At 46.9% G+C, this 23,020-nt stretch overlaps 2 protein-coding genes across 5 annotated transcripts; one reads left to right on the top strand and one right to left on the bottom strand.

The window, feature by feature from the left end:
• Nucleotides 1–404: 404 nt before the first annotated feature.
• GATD1 (glutamine amidotransferase class 1 domain containing 1) lies at nt 405–7,267 on the top strand. 4 transcript variants are annotated; one of them, XM_079309014.1, is made up of 8 exons: nt 405–539; nt 1,267–1,343; nt 1,689–1,794; nt 2,391–2,498; nt 3,246–3,340; nt 4,498–4,591; nt 5,336–5,447; nt 5,968–7,267. In XM_079309014.1, the coding sequence occupies exons 1-8, from the start codon at nt 482–484 to the stop codon at nt 5,972–5,974; spliced, it is 657 nt and encodes a 218-aa protein (XP_079165140.1). In that variant the 5' UTR covers nt 405–481; the 3' UTR covers nt 5,975–7,267. The 4 variants fall into 4 exon arrangements, with proteins under 4 accessions (XP_079165140.1, XP_079165139.1, XP_079165141.1 ...); XM_079309013.1 differs by having other exon boundaries at nt 5,965–7,267; XM_079309015.1 differs by having other exon boundaries at nt 5,891–7,267.
• Nucleotides 7,268–11,571: 4,304 nt separating this feature from the next.
• Nucleotides 11,572–18,063, bottom strand: TALDO1 (transaldolase 1). The gene is made up of 8 exons (XM_079309003.1): nt 17,885–18,063; nt 15,712–15,835; nt 15,211–15,318; nt 14,521–14,652; nt 13,916–14,091; nt 13,578–13,775; nt 12,332–12,477; nt 11,572–11,821 (listed from the first exon to the last, which is right to left on the bottom strand). The coding sequence occupies exons 1-8, from the start codon at nt 17,979–17,981 to the stop codon at nt 11,789–11,791; spliced, it is 1,014 nt and encodes a 337-aa protein (XP_079165129.1). The 5' UTR covers nt 17,982–18,063; the 3' UTR covers nt 11,572–11,788.
• Nucleotides 18,064–23,020: the final 4,957 nt, after the last annotated feature.

The following is a 23,020-nucleotide window of genomic DNA, read 5'->3' as shown; positions in this document are numbered from 1 at the left end:
ACCAGGCATAAAATAAAATAAAATAAAATAAAATAAAATAAAATAAAATAAAATAAAATAAAATAAAATAAAATAAAATAAAATAAAATAATGCCAATAGCATTATCGTGCTGTCTTTATTTTATATCTTTCATTTTATAACGGCATTGTGTCTGTAACACACAAGCAGCTAGCAATGCATAAACCTATTAAATTCACACAAGCGATGACAGATGCAAATCCAGAAATTGAAGACTGAGGTTTAAAAAACTGGGGAAATACGGCAAAAATTACAGTTGCTGACGGGACGCGGTACTACGGGATTCCCGGGACACCCGAGGCCTCCCAAAGGCGCGGCGGCGGCGGCGGCGCCCCCTCAGCGCTTCCCGCGCTTTCCGCCGCCCTCAGGACTCCGCGCGCTTCCCCCGCCCCTCAGCGCCCCCCGCACTGCGCAGGCGCGGCCGCTCCAGGCGCCGCCGCTCCCCTCAGCCCCGGCCCCGCCATGTCGGACCGGCTGGCCAAGCCCTCCTGCCTCATCGTCGCCAGCGCCGCTGCCGCGGGTGAGACGCTCTTGCCGGGGGGAGACCCCGCCGGTTCGCGGGGAGCCGCCGCTCCGGCTCTGCGGGTGCTCCCGCGCTCCCCGTCCCTTCGGCGCGGCGGGGCGGTGCGGCGCGGGGCTGTCCCCGGTGTGGCGGCGTGTGCCCGCCCCGCCGCGCCGCGCTGCCGTGTCCCGTGTGGTTGTCGCTGCAGCCGGGCCGGGCGGCCCCACGTGTGCCCTCCCGGCCCAGCTGTGCCGGTTTTCCCTCCGCGCTGCAGGTGTGGCCCCGTGTGCAGCTGTGCTTGTGGCTTTGGTGGCTTTGAGGGGAAGGAAGGTTGGCTCAGGTCGGAAGTTATCGGGAAGAATCTTTGCCTGTGAGGGTGCTGAGGCCCTGGCACAGATTGCCCAGAGAAGCTGTGACTGCCCAATCCCTGGAAGGGTTCGAGGCCAGCTTGGAGAGGGCTTGGAGCAACTGGGATAGTGGAAGGTGTCCCTGCCCATGGGCTGTAAGGTCCCTCCCAAGCCATATCATTCCAGGATTCTGTTCCCCAGCACACAGCTCACCTGTAATGAAGGCTGTGCATTTCTGATGTCTTAAAAACATTAAATCGTAACAAAATAATCCTCTGAAATTTTCTAGAGCTTTCAAGATGAGCAAACACCCAAGCTTGTGTACTTTGCTGGATAAAGCGTGGCCTGCATTAAATTGTCACTGTTGTTTCCCTGAGGTGTTGGAATCTGTTTTCCAGGTGTGTCAGCCCAGTCGTTCCTTCACTGCTTTACTCTGGCCAGCTCTGCCTTTAACCTGCAAGTGGCGACTCCCGGGGTGAGTGGAAATGGACAAATATTCTGATTTCAGCCTGAAACCAATTGATCTCACTTGTCATGAGGTAATTGTATTATAAATATATTGAAAGGTGTTTTATTGGCCATAGTACTGAAGTGACTGCAGCCTTTCTATAGCGTGGGTTTGGACTTCTGTGTCCAGTATCTGTTCCCACAACGAGTGGAAGGAAAGCTATTAGCACTAATTCAGTGGGAAAAAAATTGAAAACTTCAGTTTTTTGAGAGCTGAAAGCATCTCAAAATCCCACATGGCTATCCTTCAGGAAGTATCATGGGTGCTTGTGCAGTGATCCTGACCGCAGTGTGTGAACCGTGTTATTCCCAGGGGAAGCCCATTGATTTTGTGGATGTGAACGAGGGCAACACGCGCTGGATCCAGGACTTCCGCATGAAATCCTATGCCAGCCCTGCCAAGCTGGAGTCCATTGATGGTAAGGGTGTCACCACGGGCCACTGTCACCTCCACTGTCAGGGAAACAGTGAAAGGCTCACTGGAAGGGCTTTCCCTCTCTGTAAGGGAAATCCCCTGCTTAGGGCCAGGATTTTGGGAAAAACTACACAAAAAAGGCAGGAAAGTTGTGCTTCAAGAGAAAACTGTGGCAGCTACAGTTTTTCTGTTTTCTTTCTATTTGAGAGGAAGTCCTGGCAACTGCTTTGCAGTTTTGTTATTTATCTTAGAATGGTCAGTCTCTTTTAATATATATGCAATATATGCATATAATGTCTGTGTTGTGTATAAGCACACATTACATTGTTACTTGTTAAAAATAAATATTTTGCTGGAGTAGCAGCCAGCAGACAGAACAGTTGTAAGTTTTGCTTGGGCTCTCAGGGCTCATTAAAAATATTGTCCCTGGTCCTAAGAAGAACCTTTTTCTCTCTTCTGTGTAGCTCTCTTAGTTTCTTTAGGTCATTTTAAACTATATGTGGGTTTGTCCTTTTTTTCCCAAATGTGCAGTGGATTTATGGTCAGGTTTTTGGGGTTTTTCCCTGTCCTACAATCAGCTCCTGCTTTCCTCCCAACCAGGAGCTCGGTACCACGCCCTGCTGATCCCAAACTGCCCCGGGGCTGTGACTGACCTGGCCAACAGCGGGTACCTGGCCAAGATCCTGCAGCACTTCAGCACTGAGAGCAGTAGGTGAACATCCTGGGGGGCTGGGTGGATGAAACAGGGCTCCTGTGCTGCCTCTGCAGGGTGGCTGCCTTCCAGAGTCTTCAGAACTGGGAAGGGAAAGGGTGTCTTCAAGGGGTGAAACAAGTGTCTTAATGGGCCTTTAAAAAAGGAAAAGGAGACTTAGGAGGAAACAAAAGTATCCTAAAATGTCTTTAAAAGGAAAATGGGAGTTTTAAAAGAAAAAAAAAAAAAAACCTGTCCTAACATGTCTTAAATAGGAAAAAGGGAGCCTTGGAAAGGAAAAGGAGGTCTTAAAGTATCTCAAAGAGCAATGCCAGTAGCTTTTCAGAGCTTCTCTCAGAAGAGGGATTTGCTGCCTTGCAGTGGTACAGAAATGGCCCTGTCCAAATCAACAGTATTTGAGGCTCAGAGCCAAGTGTGGAATGTCCCAGGATCATCATCATTAAGGCTGCAGTTCACCAAGACTTGGGGTCTGCTCCACATTTGAGCATTTGTGGAGCTGTCTCTGGACTTGGAGTTAAAAGCTGCAATTCTTGTTCTTCTTCTTAGTGTAATAATAAAAGAATTGTAGTAATTCTTATTATAGACAATAATTGCTATGGCAGTGTGCAGGAAAGCCCCTCAAACCTGAAAGAACATTATCAGCAGTATAACATCCCTGCAGGAGGGCAGCATGAGGCTCCCCACACTCACCTGTGTTTCAAGTATTTGGAGATGCTCACAAATGTGCTTTAATTCTTTTCTAGAGCCCATCTGTGCTGTGGGACAGGGAGTGGCAGCTTTGTGTTGTGCCACCAATGAGGATAAGTCCTGGGTTTTCCAGGGATACAGCATGACAGGGGTAAGTCAAGCTTTTACCTAATTTTTGCTGTTTGGGTTTTTTTTTTTTTTTTTTTTCTGTGTGATTTCTGGTGGTTTTGGTCTTACCCAGGAACTTTCTATAAATACCATTTATCAGTTTTTACCCTTGGCTTGTGCAAGATGTGCAGATGTCTTTGACAAGGGGCCCAGTACTGAGTGCATGAAAGGTTTCTCCCACTTAAATGGCACATGGGGAATGCTTTCCCTCTAATTGTTCAGTAAACTTTAAACTGAAGCAAAAAAAAAAAAAAAAAAAAAAAAAAGCTGGAAATCCCTGCTGTGGCTCTTTGCATTTGTTGTTGAGGTCTTATAAAAAATTTTGTTTGATGAATACTGAAGATAAGTTAAATTTCTCAAGGTGCTGTTTTCTTTTAAAAGGTAGAGGGAGTCTTAGAAAAAAAAAAGTTAGAAGAAATTTTAGGAAAAAATGCTGTTTGGACAAACTGGTTTGCAATTAGAGCAGCTAGTTACTGCTGATACTTTATCTTGTGTGCTCTGACCTCACAGCCCTTTTTTTAGTGTCAGAGAGATGCAGATTGCCCTAGTGCAGCTTTCTACAGTGGAAAATTCACATGGAAAGTTAAGCAATTTGTGACTCACAAAAGCTATTAGTGTTCTCATGTGCTTCTGTTTGAGTTAAGGATTATTTGTGGCTCAATATGGATTGTTACACTACACTCCATGATGAAGTATTTTAAATCATGTTGTGGCCTAGCTATGGTTGCTGTAGAAACCATAAAACTAAAATTCTTTGTTTTGCATATAAGTACTCCAAGTGCCCCTAAATTTTCTGTCTGTAAGCTGTTTCCCATATTCATTCCAACATGGATTACTGTTTTTGGACTCTGCAGGTGGCACAGCATCTGTGTCCAAATATTTGTGTGCCACAGGCAGACAGGTCTGTGCTTCCCTGAAGTGAATCAAACCTTCAGAAATTGTTGGTGGTGTTTTTTCCTCTTTACTTAACTCACTTAAGAGTTTCCAGTTTGCTCCCTACACAAAATCCATCAAAGCTGCTTGTGATTGGGAGAACAGTGGAGGGAACAGAAATATAAATTTCAGGGAAATATGTTCTGGTTTTGCTTGGCTTTTTCTGTAAAAAGCCAGCCAAACTAATTTCCTTTTGATCTCTTTCAGCCCTCTGTGTATGAGCTGGTGAGGCAGCCAAATTTTGCCAGTTTGTCCATTATTGTGGAGGATTTTGTGAAGGATTCTGGAGCTACATTCAGTGGTGGGTCATGCCTGGTGTCCAGGATGTGCACTTTGTTTCTCCTTTGGGAAATGAGTGTTTGTGTGCTGGTTGTATCCAGCTGAGCAGGACTCTGGCAGGATCTCTCACCTGGCATTCCCAATGGCATACCAGTATGTCACTGGTTATTTGCATGGCCAGGCTGGACAGGGCTTGGAGCAGCCTGGGATGGTGGAAGGTGTCCCTGCTTGTGGCAGGGGGATGGGACTGGATGAGCTTTAGGGTCTCTTCTAACCCAAACCAGTCTGGGAGTCTGCATGGAATGAGATAACTTAAAAATTCTGTTTGGGGTGCTAAGTAGTTGCTGGTTGATCTGAGCATGCTGGGGTATTGTAATTGGCCAGAAAATGAGATATTTTTGTAGCATGCTGTTCACAGCTCATGTCTGGCATAGGAAGAGTTTATGTTGTATTGTGAGGTAATTGTAACTTTCAAATACATACTTTGAGGTTTTTATTACAAAAATCCCTTGATGTGTGCTTTACCCACCTGGTGTTAACTGAATCAAGGGCCCAGTCCTGTCCTTCCAGAAAAAGAATTTCTAGGGAAATTGTTTTAGGATGAGGGGCTTGAGACTGCCCCCCTCTGCTAGGGTAATAGAATCAGCACCCAGCAAATCTGTCTGTCCAAAACAGTTACATGTTGTGTTGGGTTTATCATTGGTGTGATTCTGGCACTGAACTCGTGTCCTGTGATGCAATCCCTGTGTTTTTCTCCTGTGTTCAGCCAGCATCCCAGATGCTGTCCATGTGGTGCTGGACAGGCACCTGGTGACAGGACAGAATGAGAATTCCACCCTTCCTGCTGTCCAGAATCTTCTGATTCTTTGCAACGTCAGGTGAGGCAAGATGGGGCTTAAAGAACTGGGAGCAGCCAGTGGTGAGCATCTTTTGGTTTCAGGAATACTGTCCTTCAGAAGGGGGGGTTTCCCCTTGGTTTTCTGCTGAAATGTGTCACTTCTGTTTGATCAGGCCAGCCAGGCATTTGTGTCTTTTGGCAAAGAGCATTTGATTATCTAAGAAGATGAAAATGTGTGGGGAAGTGCACAACTGTAGTGTAACTGGCAAAGTAAAATGCTGAGCAGGCTTCAGTAAACATTTCTGTTCAGGGAAACATCTCATGTTTCTTGAGCCTTGGCAGGCTAGCTTTGAGTCAGCTCTGATTTAGGATTCTGGGAATGAATTAATTTAATTTTTTTGGAAATGGCTTGGCTTGTTTGAGTGTCATCTTGTCAGATAGAAGAGCACATATGAATAACCACAAACCCCTTCTTTTGTTCAGGTGACTGTGTGGTACCAGTCCTGTCCTGGCTGTGCACTAACAGGTCCTGTCATGTCTGGGTGTGTTTCCTTCAGCAGGAAATGAAGGAGAAGGTCTGTTTGCAAAGAGGATGGATGAAGAGCCAGCAGGCTGAGGATTTCCATGGCTGTGACCTGGATAAAACATCCCTCTGAACCTCTGTCCTGGACTCTGAATTGATTGTGGCAGGGAAGTGGCAGTGCCAGAGGTTCTGTGTGGATAGAATGGCTGAAGGTTGTCAGAAGAATCTGGGACACCCCATTACATTTGTGCTGCTCCATTTTCTCACTGCTTCTCTAGACCCTCCGTTTACAGATGTGGGGAACTGTCTTCTCAAAACCCCCCAAAAGTTGGTGCTGTGAATGCAAATTGCTGAAGCTGAAGCCCTTGCTCTGGGTTGGCATTGTACTGGTGCACAGTTTGCCCTTTCTTCCTGTTCACATCACTGGAATTGTGTGTAAAAAGTTTACTCAGCTTTTTTTTTTTTTTTTTTTTTTTTACATAGTCCTACAATTGTTTATTTGTTCTCCTTTGTGCTGCTTATGTTGTGGGTTTTGTTCTCTTGGAAATACTCCTCTCTGGAAGTACACTGCTGCTGTCTCTTGCTGGAATTTTGTGGACTAGGGCACTGAAAAATGCAGGTGGCTAATGTGGGTCCCATCTCAGGAACCAGCTGTAGGGTGGAGTCTGGACTTCTTCCTTCTGAGCTGCAGGTGTGCCTTGAAGCTGAGCACAGAAAGGAATAATCAGTCAGATTGAGATTTATTTTTTTTTAAGTTTTTGCAGGCTCAAACATACTTAATATATTGGAAAGTAGGTAAATTAACTTTCAGATAATTGATCTTCCTTCCCTTTTGGAATTATGGGTAACGTTTCTCCAGTGCCCTAAAGAAACAGAGTTGCATTTTTGTTCTCTTACCAGGATATTACAATATTTTGGTTCTAATAAGTCATCAAATAGAGAAATTCTGGCTTTTCTGTGGAAATCCATTTTTTAAGCTCTGTCTCAAGAATTCAGTGTGATTTTAAGACAGACTTTGGGTCTTCTGCTGTTGCATTCTGGAGCCCATTTTAGACACCTTTGACATTGATGGAAATTAGAAGCAGAGTTTAAATTAAAATTGGGCTTTGATATAAATTAAATTATCAATTAGCTTTGATAATTTAAGTCTTCATTCCTGAGAATCTATCTTGGGGATTTGATGTTGACACCATCAGGGAATACTTTGAGTCTGGAAAGCCACATCTTGTTTGTGAAGTGGGAGGCTGTATTTCCTTAGGGACTGTGTTTCTGTGGGATTTTGCCAAAATTGCTACATCTTTCACTGCTTGCCTGTAAAAATAGAACATTGGTGTCCACCCTGTGTCCTGTTTTCATTGCTTAAATGAGGTTCTGTCCAGGCTCATCCATCTGCTGCCAGGTGAGGGTTCAGACCACTACAGGCTTTGATCAGTACCCTGTTGTACAATTTTTTCCTTAATTTGTGGCATCCAGGACCTGCTGGAGTTGCTCTGCTTGTTCCTCTGTTGGGAAGCAAACAGTTGGACAAAGCACCCTGCCTGGGGACTTGATGGTGCTTTCTTTTTCCTCCCATATGAGAGCAGAAAAAAGATGAATTCCTGTGTGTATTTTCACTCCTTCCCATCACACATCCACTTTTACCTCCTCAGCCTTGAAGTTACTCTTGGGAAAACTGGGTGAGAAAGGTGTGGAGCAGCAAGACTGGAGAGGTGATGTGTGCTGGCAGCTTTGTGAGGTGGCTCTGGATGTGCTGGGCTGGATTGTGTCACCTTCACAGGTCATGCTGACAAACTGGGAGCCATCTGAGTCAGAATCATGGAATTTAGGTTGGAAAGGAGCTTTTAAGGTCTAGTCCATCAGTGCAGCAGCACCACCACCATGTTCACCATTCAGCCTCAGGGATCACATCCATGTGTTATCTGAACCCTTCCAGGGATGGTGACTGCACCACTGCCCTGTTCCAGTGCTTGATGTCCCTTTCCATGAAGAAATTTTCCATCATATCCAACCTAAACTTTCCCTGGCACAACTTGAGGCCGTTAGTGACGATAACTCTTTTGTACAGTATGACAAATTTTAGCCAGGGATTGGAAAAAATTGTTCAAAAACTAGGAAAAGAAGATCAAATGAATGTAGAAAGCACAAAGTTGTTGAATGACATTCAGATGTGTTCAGAAAGGTTTAATTATATTTATTTTAGGTTAATTTTGCTCTACGAATGTACAATTTCATAGTTTGTTTGTTATTTTCTTTCTTTTACCTAAAAGGTATTTACATCAACTAAGATAATGAAGTGGCATTACACAAAGAGCAAGAATTTTTTTATTATTCTTGCCTTTTAAACTTTCTGTGGGAAGTATTTAGATACCTCAATTTGTATCTTCTGTACCTTGTACCTGGTCCAGCTGAGAAGCCCTGTGGACAATCCCATCCCAGACATCCAAGCAGTGGTGATTATACTGAGGGGTTTTTGTCTCCAGGGCAGAAACTGCTTCCCAAAGAATGGAAAACCTTCAAATTTGGGAGATTTTCATTCCACACAAACCTTTGTTGTTTCAGCATTGCACTGTGCAGTGCTTGGTGCTTTGGTCCTGGGAATGTCACCTTTGTTTCCTTGAAAATCTGTTCCTGGTAACATCCAGCTGGTGGATTTATTATTTTATTTATTTGGGTGGGAGTTTGGTTTTTATTTTCTAGAGTTCTACTGATTTATTTTTCTGGGACTCACAGTGTTACATCTTCTCTGGGCTTAATAGCTGGAACCATATCCTCTTCCTCTGATATTTTTAAAAGGAAGATATGGAGGTACCTGCTAGAAGCATCAGAGTGCCTTTGCAGCATGTGGAGCAGGATGAATCCAAAGGGATGAGGAGTTTTCTTGGATGTTAGCTCACAGCTGTAAAGGAGCACTGCTGTCTTGCACCCCACAGAGGATTTATTCACCAAAAAGAGGACAGCCCATCATCTCTAAGGTATGGGTGCTTTTCCTGGCAGAGGAAAAAAAAAAAAAGAGGGGTGCTGGTGCAGCAGTTGGGAAACTGCATAAATCTGGAAAACAGAGCCCCCTGTCTGTGGGTATGATCTCAATTTTCATGGTTTTGGGGATCCTGACAAGATGTTTGAACTCTGGCCCTGTCTGCAGCTGATGGTTGTTGGTAATACCAGCATTCCATTTGTGTATTAATATATTTAATTAAGATTCTTTCCTTGGAGCTTCCACAGTATAATATTGTAAAAAAACCCACTTTTTTTTTTTTTTTTTTTTTTAATGGAACCTATTGCTTTATTCATCTTGTGTGCATTCAAACAAGGGCCAGAAGAGATGGAAGTGGCTCTTTGGTCCTGATTTACTTTAAAATTTCAAATGGAACTGTCTGGGTTTGGTGCCATCTCTACTGGCCTGTGATGGCTGTATTGGATAGACATAACTAGTGAATCTAAGGACTAATTTTAAATTAAATTCCATGTTGGGAGGATGAATATAAATGGATACATTACTGTGTCTGTTCTTCCAACAGCTCTGCTTTCCTGTACCCTGTTTCAAGAATGGAGGACATGCTGGGAGCAGGAGTGTGTCTCCCTTTAGCACAGTATGTGATGGGATGCAAGGCATGGCTAGAGGAAGAAGGAAAAGCTTCTCCAACCCCCCTCCAAGCTTTGTGTGTTTGCACAGAGCTGGATGAGAGAGCAGCAACCACAAGGAAAGGTTGGGTAAGGGGCTGTCATTTTTGAATCAATGCTTTAAAGTTTATGTATTGATTTTTTGGGATTTCTCCAAACCTTGTTTCTGCCCCTAATTCCTGAGTTGTTCTTGTGACTGTGAGAGCCACAGATCTTTCTGGGAGACAAGAGACATCTCCTGATTTCTTAATTTGAGGAGGTGTGGAGATCTAGGAGATTCCAGGAGTTTGTAAGCAGGGCACAGGCAGGGCCCTGGGAGAGATCCCTCCATCTGCTGAAGGGAGGGGAAGTTCAGGAAGAGGTTAAGGAATAAACACACTTTGTGTGACTGATTAAAGAGCTGTGCAGGCTGAAGGTTTATGTGGTGCTTGTTTTTTTTCACCATTTCAGAAAGGATGTGGACTTTGTGGCTTAGCCACGGATGTCAGGAACCTCACAACATCCATCTGTGCTGCAAAGAACCCCAGTGCTGAGGAGGAAACACCAACTGCCACCACAGCAGGGAAGAGACCCCATGACTGAGCATGTTCTCCTCTTGAGAGGTGTCTGTTGGTAAGTGGAGTAAGTTACTCAGGCACTTTTCCTACCTTTTTATTCCTTCACTGAAGTATTTTATTCTCTCATGAGCACCTTCTGCAATGCTTCAGTTTCATTTGAGTTCCACAGTGTTACTGACCCTGTTGTGTCTAGCTATGGGAAGAGACAGATTCCATCCATGTGGAGGTTCTTGCCTCACTCAGTGGGGAAAAGGGCCATTTATTCCAGAGGCTCCAAGCCTCTGACCAGCCAGTTAAATAGCACCAAGTCCCCAAATTCTGTGTGCCCAAATCCCTACCCTGCCCTGGTGGGTGCAGTGTGTGATGTTATAACACAGCAGCCTGCTGGGGGCAGGGGGTGGAATGAGATGGTCTTCAAGGTCCCCTTCCAACCCAGACCATTCTAGGAATCTCCATTGGAATTCTCAGTTTACTAAGAGTGAAAAATGCAAAACAGCTTGAATTGAGAAGGGATTGGGAGGGGCAGGGTCAAGCTTTTAGTGCTGGCTTGACTTTGACAGGAAGAAAGGTCACCTCCCTTTGGGCAGCCTGCTGGTCTGCTTCCCCCCTCACCAACAGCTGTAGGACAGAGGGTCTGGATGAGTCCCCTGGGAATGTCACCTCCCTCTGGCAGACTGGCACTTTCCTCAGGGAAGGCTGGGAATGCAGCACCAGCTCTCTGTGTCTGATTGTAGCTGGTGTCCCTTTGGCTGGAACAGCAGCTCCCAGGTTGTTCTGGATGTGCTGACAGCAGAGCTGCTGTGTCACACTGGGGTGAGGGATCAGTGCCTCCCTTGGTCTGGACAGAGCACGTGTCTGTCAGTGCTGGGGCCACACTGCTGCCTTTTCTCCCTTTTTTTAAAGTTCAGGCAACTTTGTCAGGAAGCAGCAAATTGCATCCATGTATAAACAAGGATCTCTCAGAACCATTGAATGAATCACTGCTGAGACCATCAGGCCACCACTACCCCTGTCCCCAGGTGCCTCATCCATGTGCCTTTTAAATCTCTCCAGAGATGGGGAATCAACCACTGCTCTGGGCAGCTGTGCCAGCTTGGACAGCTTTCAGTGAAGAAGTGTTCCCTAATATTCAATCTAAACCTTCCCTGGCACAACTTGAGGCTACTTCCTTCTTGTCTTATCACTTGCTCTTGTCTACTCTTCATAGAACAGGATCTATATAAAATAGTAAGATAAATATAAATTTTGACATATATCTGTCTCACAGGAGTATTTGTGGGTTTTGCACTAAGAGGGGCTTGTGAAACCTAAGTTTGCTCTTTAAAACAACCTGAAATTAAAAACTCTTTTTCTCAATGTGTTAGGACTGAAGACTTAATCAGGAATTTGAAATTAAGAATTGGAAAATTAAAATCCTATCAAGTGTCTCCTGCAGCAATTAATTGACCATGTTACAAGGCAAGTCGATTTTAATTTGCATGTATTGACAAAAGTGCCACAAAAATTTGAAATTCCACTTGTCCCTTTGCAAATTGATAAAAAAAAAAGCATGATACAGAAATCTATCCATACACAGCATGATACTTGTACAGGTAAGACATTTGTACATCCACTGAACCTCAGGTGATCCACCTCATCTTAGAGCACTCAGGGAAATGCTGATTATTATTTTTTCTTCTTTTATTTTCCATTTTCAGTGCTGAACATTCGCTCCTAGAAAAAAACAAAGCACAGCTGAATAAGAATTTGGGAATGCTGTGAGGAATTGCCAGTCACCAACTGCCTAGATCAGGTATACTTATAATCAGTATTTCTTCCCCAAAAAACAGTTTGATGAATCCCATGTGAAAGCCTCTCCACAATCTGACATAAGACTTCGACAGCAGATCTGCTTTTTCTTAGTGCCTCCAAGTACAAACATGATTTATTTCCAGCTCACTACCAGCAGCTTATTTGTGTCCTGTAGTGCTGACAGCTCAGAATCAGATTTAAGGGACTTCTCACTTTGACAGTTATCCTGATGAGCTACCAGTCCTGCAGCCTCAAACCGCAGGTGTGGCCCACACCTGGCACAAATTCTTTCTTGGCATGCAGTGAAGCCTGCCAAGTTCACTGAATTCAGGTGGCCTGTTCTACATAACCTATCTAAAGACCTGACCAGACTAGTTTAATCCTCAGCCACACCAGGCTGGCTGCAGCACACGGGAGGAACGTGATCTCTACCTTTAACATCCTCTCCAGCTTAACGGCATCTGCAGCAAACCTCCTGATCCCATCGGAGAGCTTTTCCACAGCCATCTGGTCTTCGTTGTGGTGCCAGCGGAATGCCTTCTCATCCAGGTGGATCTTCTCAAGATCACATGCCTGAGCTGTGCAGGAGAAGTAGAAAAACAAACAGAACAAACAGATCCTTATCAAATTCTGATTTCCTAAAATTGCCTTGAGTTCTGACTATTTCTAAGTGTTGGAAAAATTTTAAATACTTTCAGTATGACTTGCTGCAGGAACACAATCTGAGATGTGAGATTGAAAGTGCTCCTGATTTGTCTGGAGAACAAAGAGGAAAAAGGTAGCCTAATAAATCAGTATATCTTAGCACAGTGTTTGTGTGTGCCATTATCTGGTACCTGCTGCTGAATGGCACAGCACTTCCAGGCCTATTCTAAGGAATTGTGCAACTGCCCCACAGCAGTGAGACATTCTAAGCAAATATTCTGAACAATCAGGGCTTTGATTATTTGGCAAGAACTAACAAAAGCTCGCTTAATAACAGGCGCCCAGGCCAGCAGCAGCCTGTGGGCAGCAACCCATGGCTACAGCTGTGCACAGAGCTGCTTTCTGAGATGTAAAGCAGCATTTTAATGAGCCTGCAGTCACAGAATCCTGGAATAATTTGGGTGCAAACAAACCTTAAAGCCCATTCAGTTCCACTCCTTGGCCACATGCAGGGACACCTTCCACCATCCCAGATTGCTCCAAGCCCCATCCAAAGTGGGCCTGAAGTAGTGTAATGGGAACAAGGATTCCAAGCCATTGTGGCACAGTATCACCAGATCAAATCACTCAGTCTTGTGTATGATTCCTTTCTAATTTATGGAAGGAAAACACCTCTTGGCATGTCTACAGATTAAGATGAAACCAAGTTTGGCATCTTTGCTACTGGTCAGTAAAATTTTATCCTGAGCATGTGCAGATGAACTTTCCTTTTCTCTCCCTGTCCCATGGGGAGAAGTGCAGAGTGTGGAAGCAGAGTCCAAACCATTGCAATCCAATTAGTGCTCAGTGTGTCAGCAACTGTAGCAGTGATATTGTAAGGAAGCTACAATATTTCCTTCTGAGGTTACAATATTTCCTCTAGGAAATTTGATCCATCCCTAAAGCAGGATGGCAGCGAGTACCACAGCACTGACTGGACTCTCAACATTGCAGAAGAAAGGAAGACAGAACAAGCCTCTAGGAGGAGACTCACCCTCTTTGACACTGAGTGTAGGAGTTAACTTGACATGCTCTTTGCTGAGCTCTGCCAGGAGCTTGGGTGAGATGGTGAGATAGTCACAGCCCGTGAGCGCTTTGATCTGGCCCGTGTTGCGAAACGAGGCGCCCATCACGATGGTTTTGTAACCAAACTTTTTGTAGTAGTTATAGATCTTGGTGACACTCTTCACTCCTACAAGCAGAAACCAGCAACTTTATTGTGATTATTTAGAGCGTGCTCAAACCTGGCCTTTTGCCATAAGAAGATTTTTATTAGTAAACTGTTTGAATGAGCAGCTGCTGTTTTGTCAGCAATGTTAAATCTGTGCTCACCTGGATCCTCCAAAGGCTCGTAGGTTTTCTTGTCTCCATTTGCAACATACCAGTCCAGGATCCGTCCCACAAATGGGGAAATCAGAGTAACTCCAGCTTCAGCACAGGCAACAGCCTGAGCAAAGGAGAACAGCAAGGTCATGTTGCAGTGAATCCCATACTCGGCCTCCAGAACCCTGCAGACACAGGCTGGCTTAGAACAGCACTTTGCTCACCTGTGGAATTCATATTCAGGAACAAGCTAAGTTCAAACCACTGAACTCCTTGAGTTCATTTAGGAATAGGCTGCACTCAGTAAGCTTTAAAGCCGTTGGCTAACAGCAAATGTTTTGTGCTGCCAAACTCTGCTTTATTAATGCTGTTCCTCTAGCCAAATGCAGCCAGATTAGCAGGGTATTTGAGGAAACTGTGGCCTGGCCCTTGTGTGAAGAAACTTTCCATATTTCAACAGCAAGCTGTGGCAGAGCACCTTCCGTGCTCGTGACAGACTTCCTCATACCATGCTTTCAGCATTGCTGTTTATTCAAGTGCAGAATGCAATGTCAGTGCCTGTGGACAGGCAGGAGCATGCCATGAATCAGCACACCAGGCACACACAGCCTTACCTGCCAGCCTGGATTCCTTCCCACGTTGAAGAGAGCTTGATGAGAATCCGATCTTTACCAACTCCTACTTCCTTGTAGAGGTCGATGAGGCGCCTGGCCCTTTGAATCATTCCCTCCTTATCAAAGGACAACCTTTGAGGCAAGAGCAGCACTTTTTAAAATGTTATTTTTTAAAATTCTCTTCCCCCAGGGCCCCATGGAAAAACATTGTCCTGTTTTATCAGCATTTACATGCCAACAGCAGGTTTCTGTTCTCACATCCCTCCTGGACTGTCAGCCCTTTGAGAAGGAAGTTTCTCATCATGAATTCAGAAGCTGAGCATTAACAACAATTGATACTGAGCAAATTAACAGCCAAGTCCTGTGCAAGACTTGAAAAAACTGTTCAAACAGATCTCTTGTGAAACTGAGCAGCTATTATTACATAGGGAGAATGAGCAAAACTATGATTGGATGTGTGAGGTTTCCCTTGCTTAAGCAGCAACAGGAAGATTATGAAAATCCAAGGTCAATACTACTTGTTTTTGTTACAGAATTCTACTCAAACTAAGGGAAATCCACACTCTTAAATATTAATATAAGTCATGCTGGTCTCCTAGGGAAAAAAAAAAAAATCTTTCTCCAACTCACATCAGGTCATTTTTTTGTATTTACAAATACCCAGGGTAAACCAGAAGGTAAAGAGCCAACCTTGCATCTACTTCTGTGGACACACGGCCAGGTATCCTCTTCAGGATTTCAGCTCCAAATAATACAAAAAGTTTGTCAGAAGCATTTTTGATCTGCTCCTCTTCTGACCTGAAAACCACAAAGAGCAAAAGCATTTATGGGGGTACAAAAAAAGGTGAGTTTACACTTTGAAGATCAAATTTCACAGCCTGTTTAACATTAAATTCCAGAGTTCAAATGAGCCACTTCTGTCCTGCCAGCAGGATTAGCCTTTGGACACTCTTTCTTATAGTGCAGTTGTTTTCCTGATCAAGGAGGGCCAGGTGTGAGCTGGGAAATGGGGATGCACTTCTTAATAGCACATTCGGAATGGGCGTAAGGAATTTTTCTCAAAAGTGTTGAGGCCTTTTGGGGCAGAAGACAAACCCACAAATACACGAGGGGGAAACCCCAGCACGTTGCTTGCATATAATAAGGCATTTTAAATACAGGTCTGCTGAGATGAAACCCCTCTTTACTTACCCACCAAGCTTCTTCCCGTAGGCAACAGCATCATCCACAAGCTTCTGGTAGGCCGGCATCTGAGCCGCAGCAAGGATCAGGGAGGGGTTTGTGGTGGCATCCAGGGGCTTGTACTCATCTATGGCTAAAGAAAGAAACCCAGCCTGTTTGAAACAGCCAGCCAGCTTGAGAAATCAGGATTTTGCTCAACTAGGTGAGAATGTAAACACTTGTTAATGACAGAGCACATCAGCACCAAGTGGTGTTTAAACACTGCCTGAAGGCTGGCTTGTGCCAGAGTACAGAACAACTGGGCTGCAGTCACAAGGTAAAGCAAACTTTAAAGTTTATAAACTGCAGAAATGGCCCAAAAGTATAATCCTATATAAATGATGGATGGAGGGAGTAGTAACACTAATTTCCAAACTTCATCCCAAACAGCATAGCTGAGCTCCAGAAATCACAGAGGGGAATAAAGAACAGGGGAACCTTCCCTTCAAGCAGTCAAAAATTTGGGTTTTTGCTTGTGTCCAACTGATGGGGCCAGGATAGGTGAATTCACCTGTGAGGCTCCAGCACCTTTCCTTACTGCTTTTAAACCTTTTCCAAACAGTTGCAGTTTGCTCAGTATCTGCTCTTCTCATTTCCTTGTCCTACCAGGAAGACACTTGACCCTTGGTCTTACCCAAGCCTGGCTACGCCTGTTCCAGGTGATTCAGGTTTTGTTCCAGCAGGCTGTAGCACACATTGTCTGGCTATAATCCCAGGCCTGGCACCAGGGCAGAGCCTCTGACAGCCCTCAGGCAGTTTTCAACAATGCAATTAAAATGTCAAAAAGTAACAAAATCTGTATTACCAGCCCCTTCTCCTCAGGCTTTTCTGCCAGGGAAGAAACCCCCTGAAGGAGAGGAATGCAAATGTTAACGAAAAATAAGCCTAGTTTTCCATAGATCCTCCCAGGCAGTGATCGGATCCTGGAGAGAGAAAACACTTCCTTCAGAACTTCAGTTCACGCAGGTACTGCGTAAAGCAGAGCAGCACATCAGTGAAACTCTGTTCTGTACTGACACCTGCAATCACACTGGGAACAAGCAGCAGCAACAAACCACCTTCACCTCCACCAGTGTTCAGCCTGCCAGGAGTGAAGCCAGGTAAGGCTCTTGCCTTGTTAGGACTCCCAAGAATAACACCCAGGTGATAAGAACAGCCCAGAGAACACTTGGGGATGTTCTGAGCAGGGCCAGGAGCTGGAGTCAGTGATCCCCATGGGATATTCTACAATCCTTACTGCTTCCTGCACACAAACACACCCTTCCCATCCTGGGGGTTTTTCTTTCCCTGTGTCTGAGCTGTTGCCATCTCTGTGCTCTTCACCTTAAGTTAGTACTTTCAAGACATTTGACAGTGGCCATTTAGGATTGTTTAGTGTTACACCAACAGGATTAGGCAAGCAGTGGAGGGATTACTGCAGGTCTGGGTGAGGACAGGACAGGATTCAAGGGCTGCTCTACACAACCCAAAGACACCCAGGGAGGGAATTCTTGGCTCTGATGGACCGAGCAGGCTCTGTGTCCGTGCTGGGCCAGGCAGTGACAGCCTCAGGAATAAATGGCTTTTTAATCGAAGGCCACCTCCCTTTCTCAGAAAGGACTGTGCTGGCTCATTCTCAGGAGATAATGGAAACAAAAGCACTCTGGCATTATTTTTACAGAATTCTGTCATGACTGGGTTGGAAGTGACCTTAAAGATTGTCCAGTTCCACTCCCTGCCACGGGCAGCGACATCCTCCACTGGACTGGGTTGCCTTGCCTTGAGTTCGGAAAAAACCCAAACAAGTCCCAGATCTAGACAGGTCACTGGAAGAAAACCCGAATCCATTAGCACAGCAGAGCCTGGCTTGAGTCTGGCACTTCTTCCTGACAGCACGCAGAGCTGAACGTGGTGCTCGGGGCACACTGGGAGAAGATCACGGCAGGATCTGGAAAACGTCCTGGCTGGGCGGGATCTGCCCTGGCATAGGGACCGAGGCGCCGCCACCGAGCGCCTTCCCCCCCGCCCCCCTCCGGCCGCAGGGTGGTTCGCTCCCCCCCAGCGCGCGTCCCTTCGGCCGGGCGCGCCCACTCTCCGTGCAGGGGGCGGGAGAGGGGGCTAAGGAGAAGACGCGGTACCGGGATGCCCTCGCGCCGCCTCTCACCGTTGAAATCCCCGGTGTCGGCCACCACCGTGGTGTGGTGCTTGAGCTGGTCCAGCGCCGACTCCATCTTCTGCCGCTTCACGGGGGACACCGACATGTCCGCGGCTGTGGCGGCTCGCGCGCCTCTGAGGGACGGTGCGTGCCCGGAGGGACCGACCTGCGCGCGCACCCGCGGCCCGCGCGCTCCCGCCGCCAATCCCAGCGCGGCTGGGCGGCAGCGACCAATCAGGAGCGCGGACACGGGACGGAGGCGGCCGGGAGGAGCTGAGGCGGGGCAGCGGCAGAGAGAACGATTCTGATTGGCTGCTGCGTGGCCCCGGGGTTCGGAGCGGGTGGTCGCCTTGGCGACCCTGACGCCGCCATTGTCCCCATCAGAGCGTGTCCGGGGGTCTCTGTGCCCCGGCATCTCCCGGCCCCGGGATCTCGGTCCCCAGAACCACCCGGGGCTCTTCCCCTCGGCCGGCACGGCGCCCGACCCGGCCCGAGCCGCCCGTCCCTCACGGGCCCGGGACCGCCGGAGCCGCAAGATGGCGGCGCGCGGGCCGTGAGGGGACGCGGCCCTGAGGGAGGCGCGGAGCCGCTGCTGCCCCGCTGCAGGAGCTCGGCGCTCTCTGCTCCCTCCCTGCCGTGGGAAGGGTGGGAATGGCTTGTACAGCTCCAGCCGCTGAGAGACCCCGGCCAGCAGGGCAGGTGTTTCGGGCTCTTGCTTCGCCTAAACTTTATGTGGGCTGTAGGGCAGGTGATCTTGTTACTGTGGTTGTTCAGCTGAGACAGAGGATGGCCAGCCCTTGCTGGAAATGCTGGAGAATCTGTCACTTGGCTGTGTCACGGGGTTATGCTGTTCCTTCTGTCTGTATTGTTCCACTTGGGACAGCTGCCACAGAAGTTCCCCTTCCTGATAGGCAAGAATGTTCTTTTGTACAACCTTTTCATGCTTTGCCCAACCCAGGAAAGGATAATGCAAAGAAGCTGTAGGTCTAAGTCCTGATTGAATTCTGTGACTGTGTAGGAAACAGGTTCGTACTGAGTCTGGTTTCTTTGCCAAGGAACAGGAGAGCCTCACTTGTGAGTCATGGAATCACAGATTCCCAGACTGGTTTGGGTTGAAGGGACTTTAAAGACCATCCTACCATGGGTGGGGATACCTTCCACTTGACCAGACCAGAAAAGGAGTTCAGCTTGCAGCTTTTCTGGTACTTAATTCATATCATTGAGATTTTCACCTCTGTTTTTAAAACACATTTATCCAGGCCATACCACCCTTCCTGTTGAATGTCAGTCCCCAAACCCAAAAGGAAATGTGTGGTTTCAGGTATTTTTCTGAGTTTCTGATACTCAATGACAAACCATTATGAAAATCCAGTGAAAGAGACAGAGATGGATTTATAAGTATAACTTAACTATTTTAATAACTCTTGTACAGTGCATGGTTATATCATTGTCTCCTTAGCTCAGGTACATCAGTGTACAGTACTTTATAGCAGTGTCTGCAGGCAGAACAAACAGAACAGATGCACAGCTCAGTTGCTTGAACATTTGTAAAATTTTCCTCTGCAATAAGGTCTGCTGAAGTTTGGTTTTGGAAGTGTTCCTGTGGCTCCCAGCTTTACAGAGCTGTCATGTACACTCCTGTTAAAATCCCAGATAAATAATTCCCAGTGATTTGCTTTCCTCTACACCCCAGGACTAGAAGGTGGTGTGTTTCCTAGCTCAACATTAGTTTTTATTTTTGTTTTAGAAACTTTCTCGCCTCCTGTGATTGCTATCCTGCTTCCCTTCTCCACCCTAATCCAGAGCCAGGGCTTCTCAGGAGGATTGTCCTCTTCATCCCTCCCTGACAAGGTGAGTGCCCTTCTCAGATCCCAGCAGGGCTGTGACCAAACCCAGGATCCTCCCCTGCCTGCACCCTCACTCTGCTAGTGCCAGCACTGTCCTCTTCCACATGGAGAAAACTGATTATCCATTGGAGACACTTCAGAATAAAGCCAAAACTGAGGTGCACTGGTGTTCTCAGATTTAGACACGAGTTTCCCAGATGCTGTTTTAAAGCTTTTTCCATTAAATGTGCAAGGACAGGCACAAATTTGGGCAAAGACTCAGCACGTGCTGAGAGAGAAAGCCCAACTGTCCCTGGGCTGTGGGCAGCTCTGGAGCTGTGTTTGCTTCACTGCTCTGCAATCAGGTTGGTCTGTCAGTTAAACAGAGATAGAGATGCCTGTGCCAGCCTTGCTGTGGGCAGGAGCTACGCTGCTTGCTTGAGTTTTGAGACTGAGAGTAAATTTTGGAAGCATAATCACCAATTCTGCCTCTAGGGAGAGAGATTTTCCTCACCCCTATTTACAAATTGTTATATACAAATGCACATAACTTTATGAAGGAAAACAGGAAGTCAAGAGCAAGATCCTGCGCTGAATTAGATTTTTTTTTTCCTTATGCCCATTTATTTGGAGTTAAACCTGCCTTTCCCAGTGCTTTGGGGTTTCAGCTATTTGGGAATCATTTCAGCTGACTTTTTGCACTGAAAACGTGAAGGTGGGGACGAGTGACCAACACCCTGGGAAGGGCTGTGGGTGTGCCTGGGTCGGGAGCAAATGGTCAGGGCTTATCTTCTCCTGGTTTGAGGCCGGGTTTGGCAACAGCACAACATTCCAGGGCAGGATCAGTGCCCCAGGGAAGGGCTCACAGCTGCCCTGAGCCCCGGCCTCTGCAGGTGGAACTCACCTATTTCCACACCCAGATCCCTTTGTCTGTCACTCCTGCTCGTTTCTAGGCACTGAGAGCTCATTTCAGCTGCTCAGAGATGTGTATTTAAGGAAGCAGCCAGACTTTGGGAATGTGTGTTGCCATTCCAGCCTTGTCCAATGAGGGGACACAGGGGGACAGGGAGCTGTCACCAGGCCTGTGCTCGTGAGCTGCAGGGGACACCTGCACTGAGGAGGAAATGGAAATGGGGCTGCCTTAGGCTGCCCAGAGAGGTTGTGATCCCCATCCCAGGAATTGTCCAAGGCCAGGCTGGACAGGGTTTGGAACAACTTGGGCTTGTGTGAGGTGTCCCTGCCCATGATGGGGGATGGAACAGGATGAGCTTTAATGTCCTTTCCTTAAACCCAAACCAGTGCAGGGTTCCAAAGCCTTATTCCCATGGAGCAGGCTCCAGCCTTGAGGCTGCCTCTCCTTGCTGTGCCACACCTGCTCTGCCAGCAAGGGGGAAGCAGGGACAGCCCTTGGAGAAAAGCTCTGGGGGTCTTTGTTTGCTCGAGTCCAGCCCTTGTACATCCAGCCCCATGTGAATCCTGCTCCGATAGCATGCACAGAAAATTCCAGTATAAAATATGTATTGCTCTGTTGGAGCAATAGAGTGAGCAATGGCATTTGGACCTTCAGAATACCATTAGGAACAAATGTGTACTGGGAGATCACTGTGGTTTTGGAAACTGGAGGGCCCTGGAGAAGAGTGAGGGATCTTCTCTTTCTCCCTGAGCCAAGAGTCTCCCTTCAGCTTTTGAAACCTCACTTTCTCTTTGGGAAAAACTTGGATTTCTGCAGTTCTTCTGCAGGATGAAGAAGAGAAGGAATCACAGAATCCCAGCCGAGGGATCTAAAAAGCTGCTTTGTGGTTTCTTGCAGCGTGACTGGGGAGAGAACCTTGCTTTAACCTCTTTGGTGAACAAATTTACTGTGGGAACAGTCATGTTTCTAACTCACCCTGTTCTTCCTGCCCCATTCAAAGGACATAAAACCCCTCAACACCCACCAGCTCCTGCTCCAGCTGTGCTCAGGAGTGTAAATTGATCTGGCAGAGTCTGTGCTCCCAGCGGTGCTCCCAATGGTGACAAGGGACAGGGCCCTGTTCCCCGAGGGCTGGTGTTGGTGTTGGGGTTTTGCTTCAGTTTGTCATCTTCCGGGGTTTGAGTTATTTAGTTCCCTTTGGGCTGGTGAAATAAGGGAACTGCCCTGCAGACTTCACAGCAAGAGAGGAAGATCCCAGCAGAGACTGGGGGGATGGACTCCATGTTTCCAAGAACCATGTTTCCATTTTCTGTGCCCCTGTGTTGCCATTTATTTTCCTCCCATCACCCCCTGGCTTTTGCCCGATGTGGAAGGACAGATCTGTGAGAATCTGAGTTGGAGATTTGGGATTGAGACCTTTTCAGTTCTCTCTGCTACTTCTAGTCAGTAATTTGCTGATCCCAGAGCTCCAGGTTTTGCTCTGCAGTGGAACAGAAAAGGCAGGAAGTACAAACTTGGAATGAGTCACACACTCATGATGAAATGAGGTGGAAGGTCCCTCCCAGCCCAGGCTATCCTGTGATTCCATGAAAACTGCAGTGACACTTCATCCAGTGCCACTTTCTGCATGAAACTCCTGAGGACTATGGAGGATAACTCGGTGTTAGGAACAGATTCATGTCCAGCAGGGGATGAGCACAGCAGGACAGGGAGTTGTTGTCCCCTCTCCTCACTGTGGTTACGGTGGGACTGATGTGTTTGAGCTGAGGAAGTGACACAGCACAGTTCCAGCTTTGGATCTGAGCAGAGCTCCATGTCACTACTCAGACACCACCTGGAGCTGGTGCTTGCTGGTATCCTGAGCTCTCTCCTGCCCCTGGGAAGGGACACACCTTTTCCCAGGAATGGTCACCTACCTCCAGGATTTCATCCTTGAGCACCGAGAGCTCGTTGGCGTTTCGTGCGGTGAAATCATAGCGGATTTTGGCAAATCTCCTGGGAGCTCCCTGGGCCTCAAAATTCCTGCAGGAGGAAAAGCTGGAGTTTTTGTGATGTGATAATAGGGCCAATGTGGGTTTGCTGGTGGAACAGAAGTGGTGGTGGCTGGGAGTTTGTGTTTGGAGGGGCAGAGTCCCTCTGCTCCTCTTTTGAGGAAGATTCTCAGCCCTTGTTTCGGTGAAACCCGCTGGGGCTGGGAACAAGCAAACCCAGGCTGTTGGGGTTTGATACAGGGCCTTCCTGGGGATCTGTGAGGCACATCCTGGAAGGAAATGCTGCTTTGGGGCCTGGGGGGCCTGACACAGCAGGACCCAAAGGCTCCCTTGCAGCTCCCAGGAAAGATGAGGTGTGAAACTCTCCCTGTGCTGCCCAGTGGAAACAACTGCCCCAGATGCCAGAGCACGGAGG

Source organism: Erithacus rubecula (assembly GCF_903797595.1).
Source record: "Erithacus rubecula genome assembly, chromosome: 6".
NCBI classification, from domain to species: Eukaryota; Metazoa; Chordata; class Aves; order Passeriformes; family Muscicapidae; genus Erithacus; species Erithacus rubecula.
The sequence above is the reverse complement of the archived record's forward strand: the minus strand, read 5'-3'. Positions and strand labels throughout refer to the sequence as shown.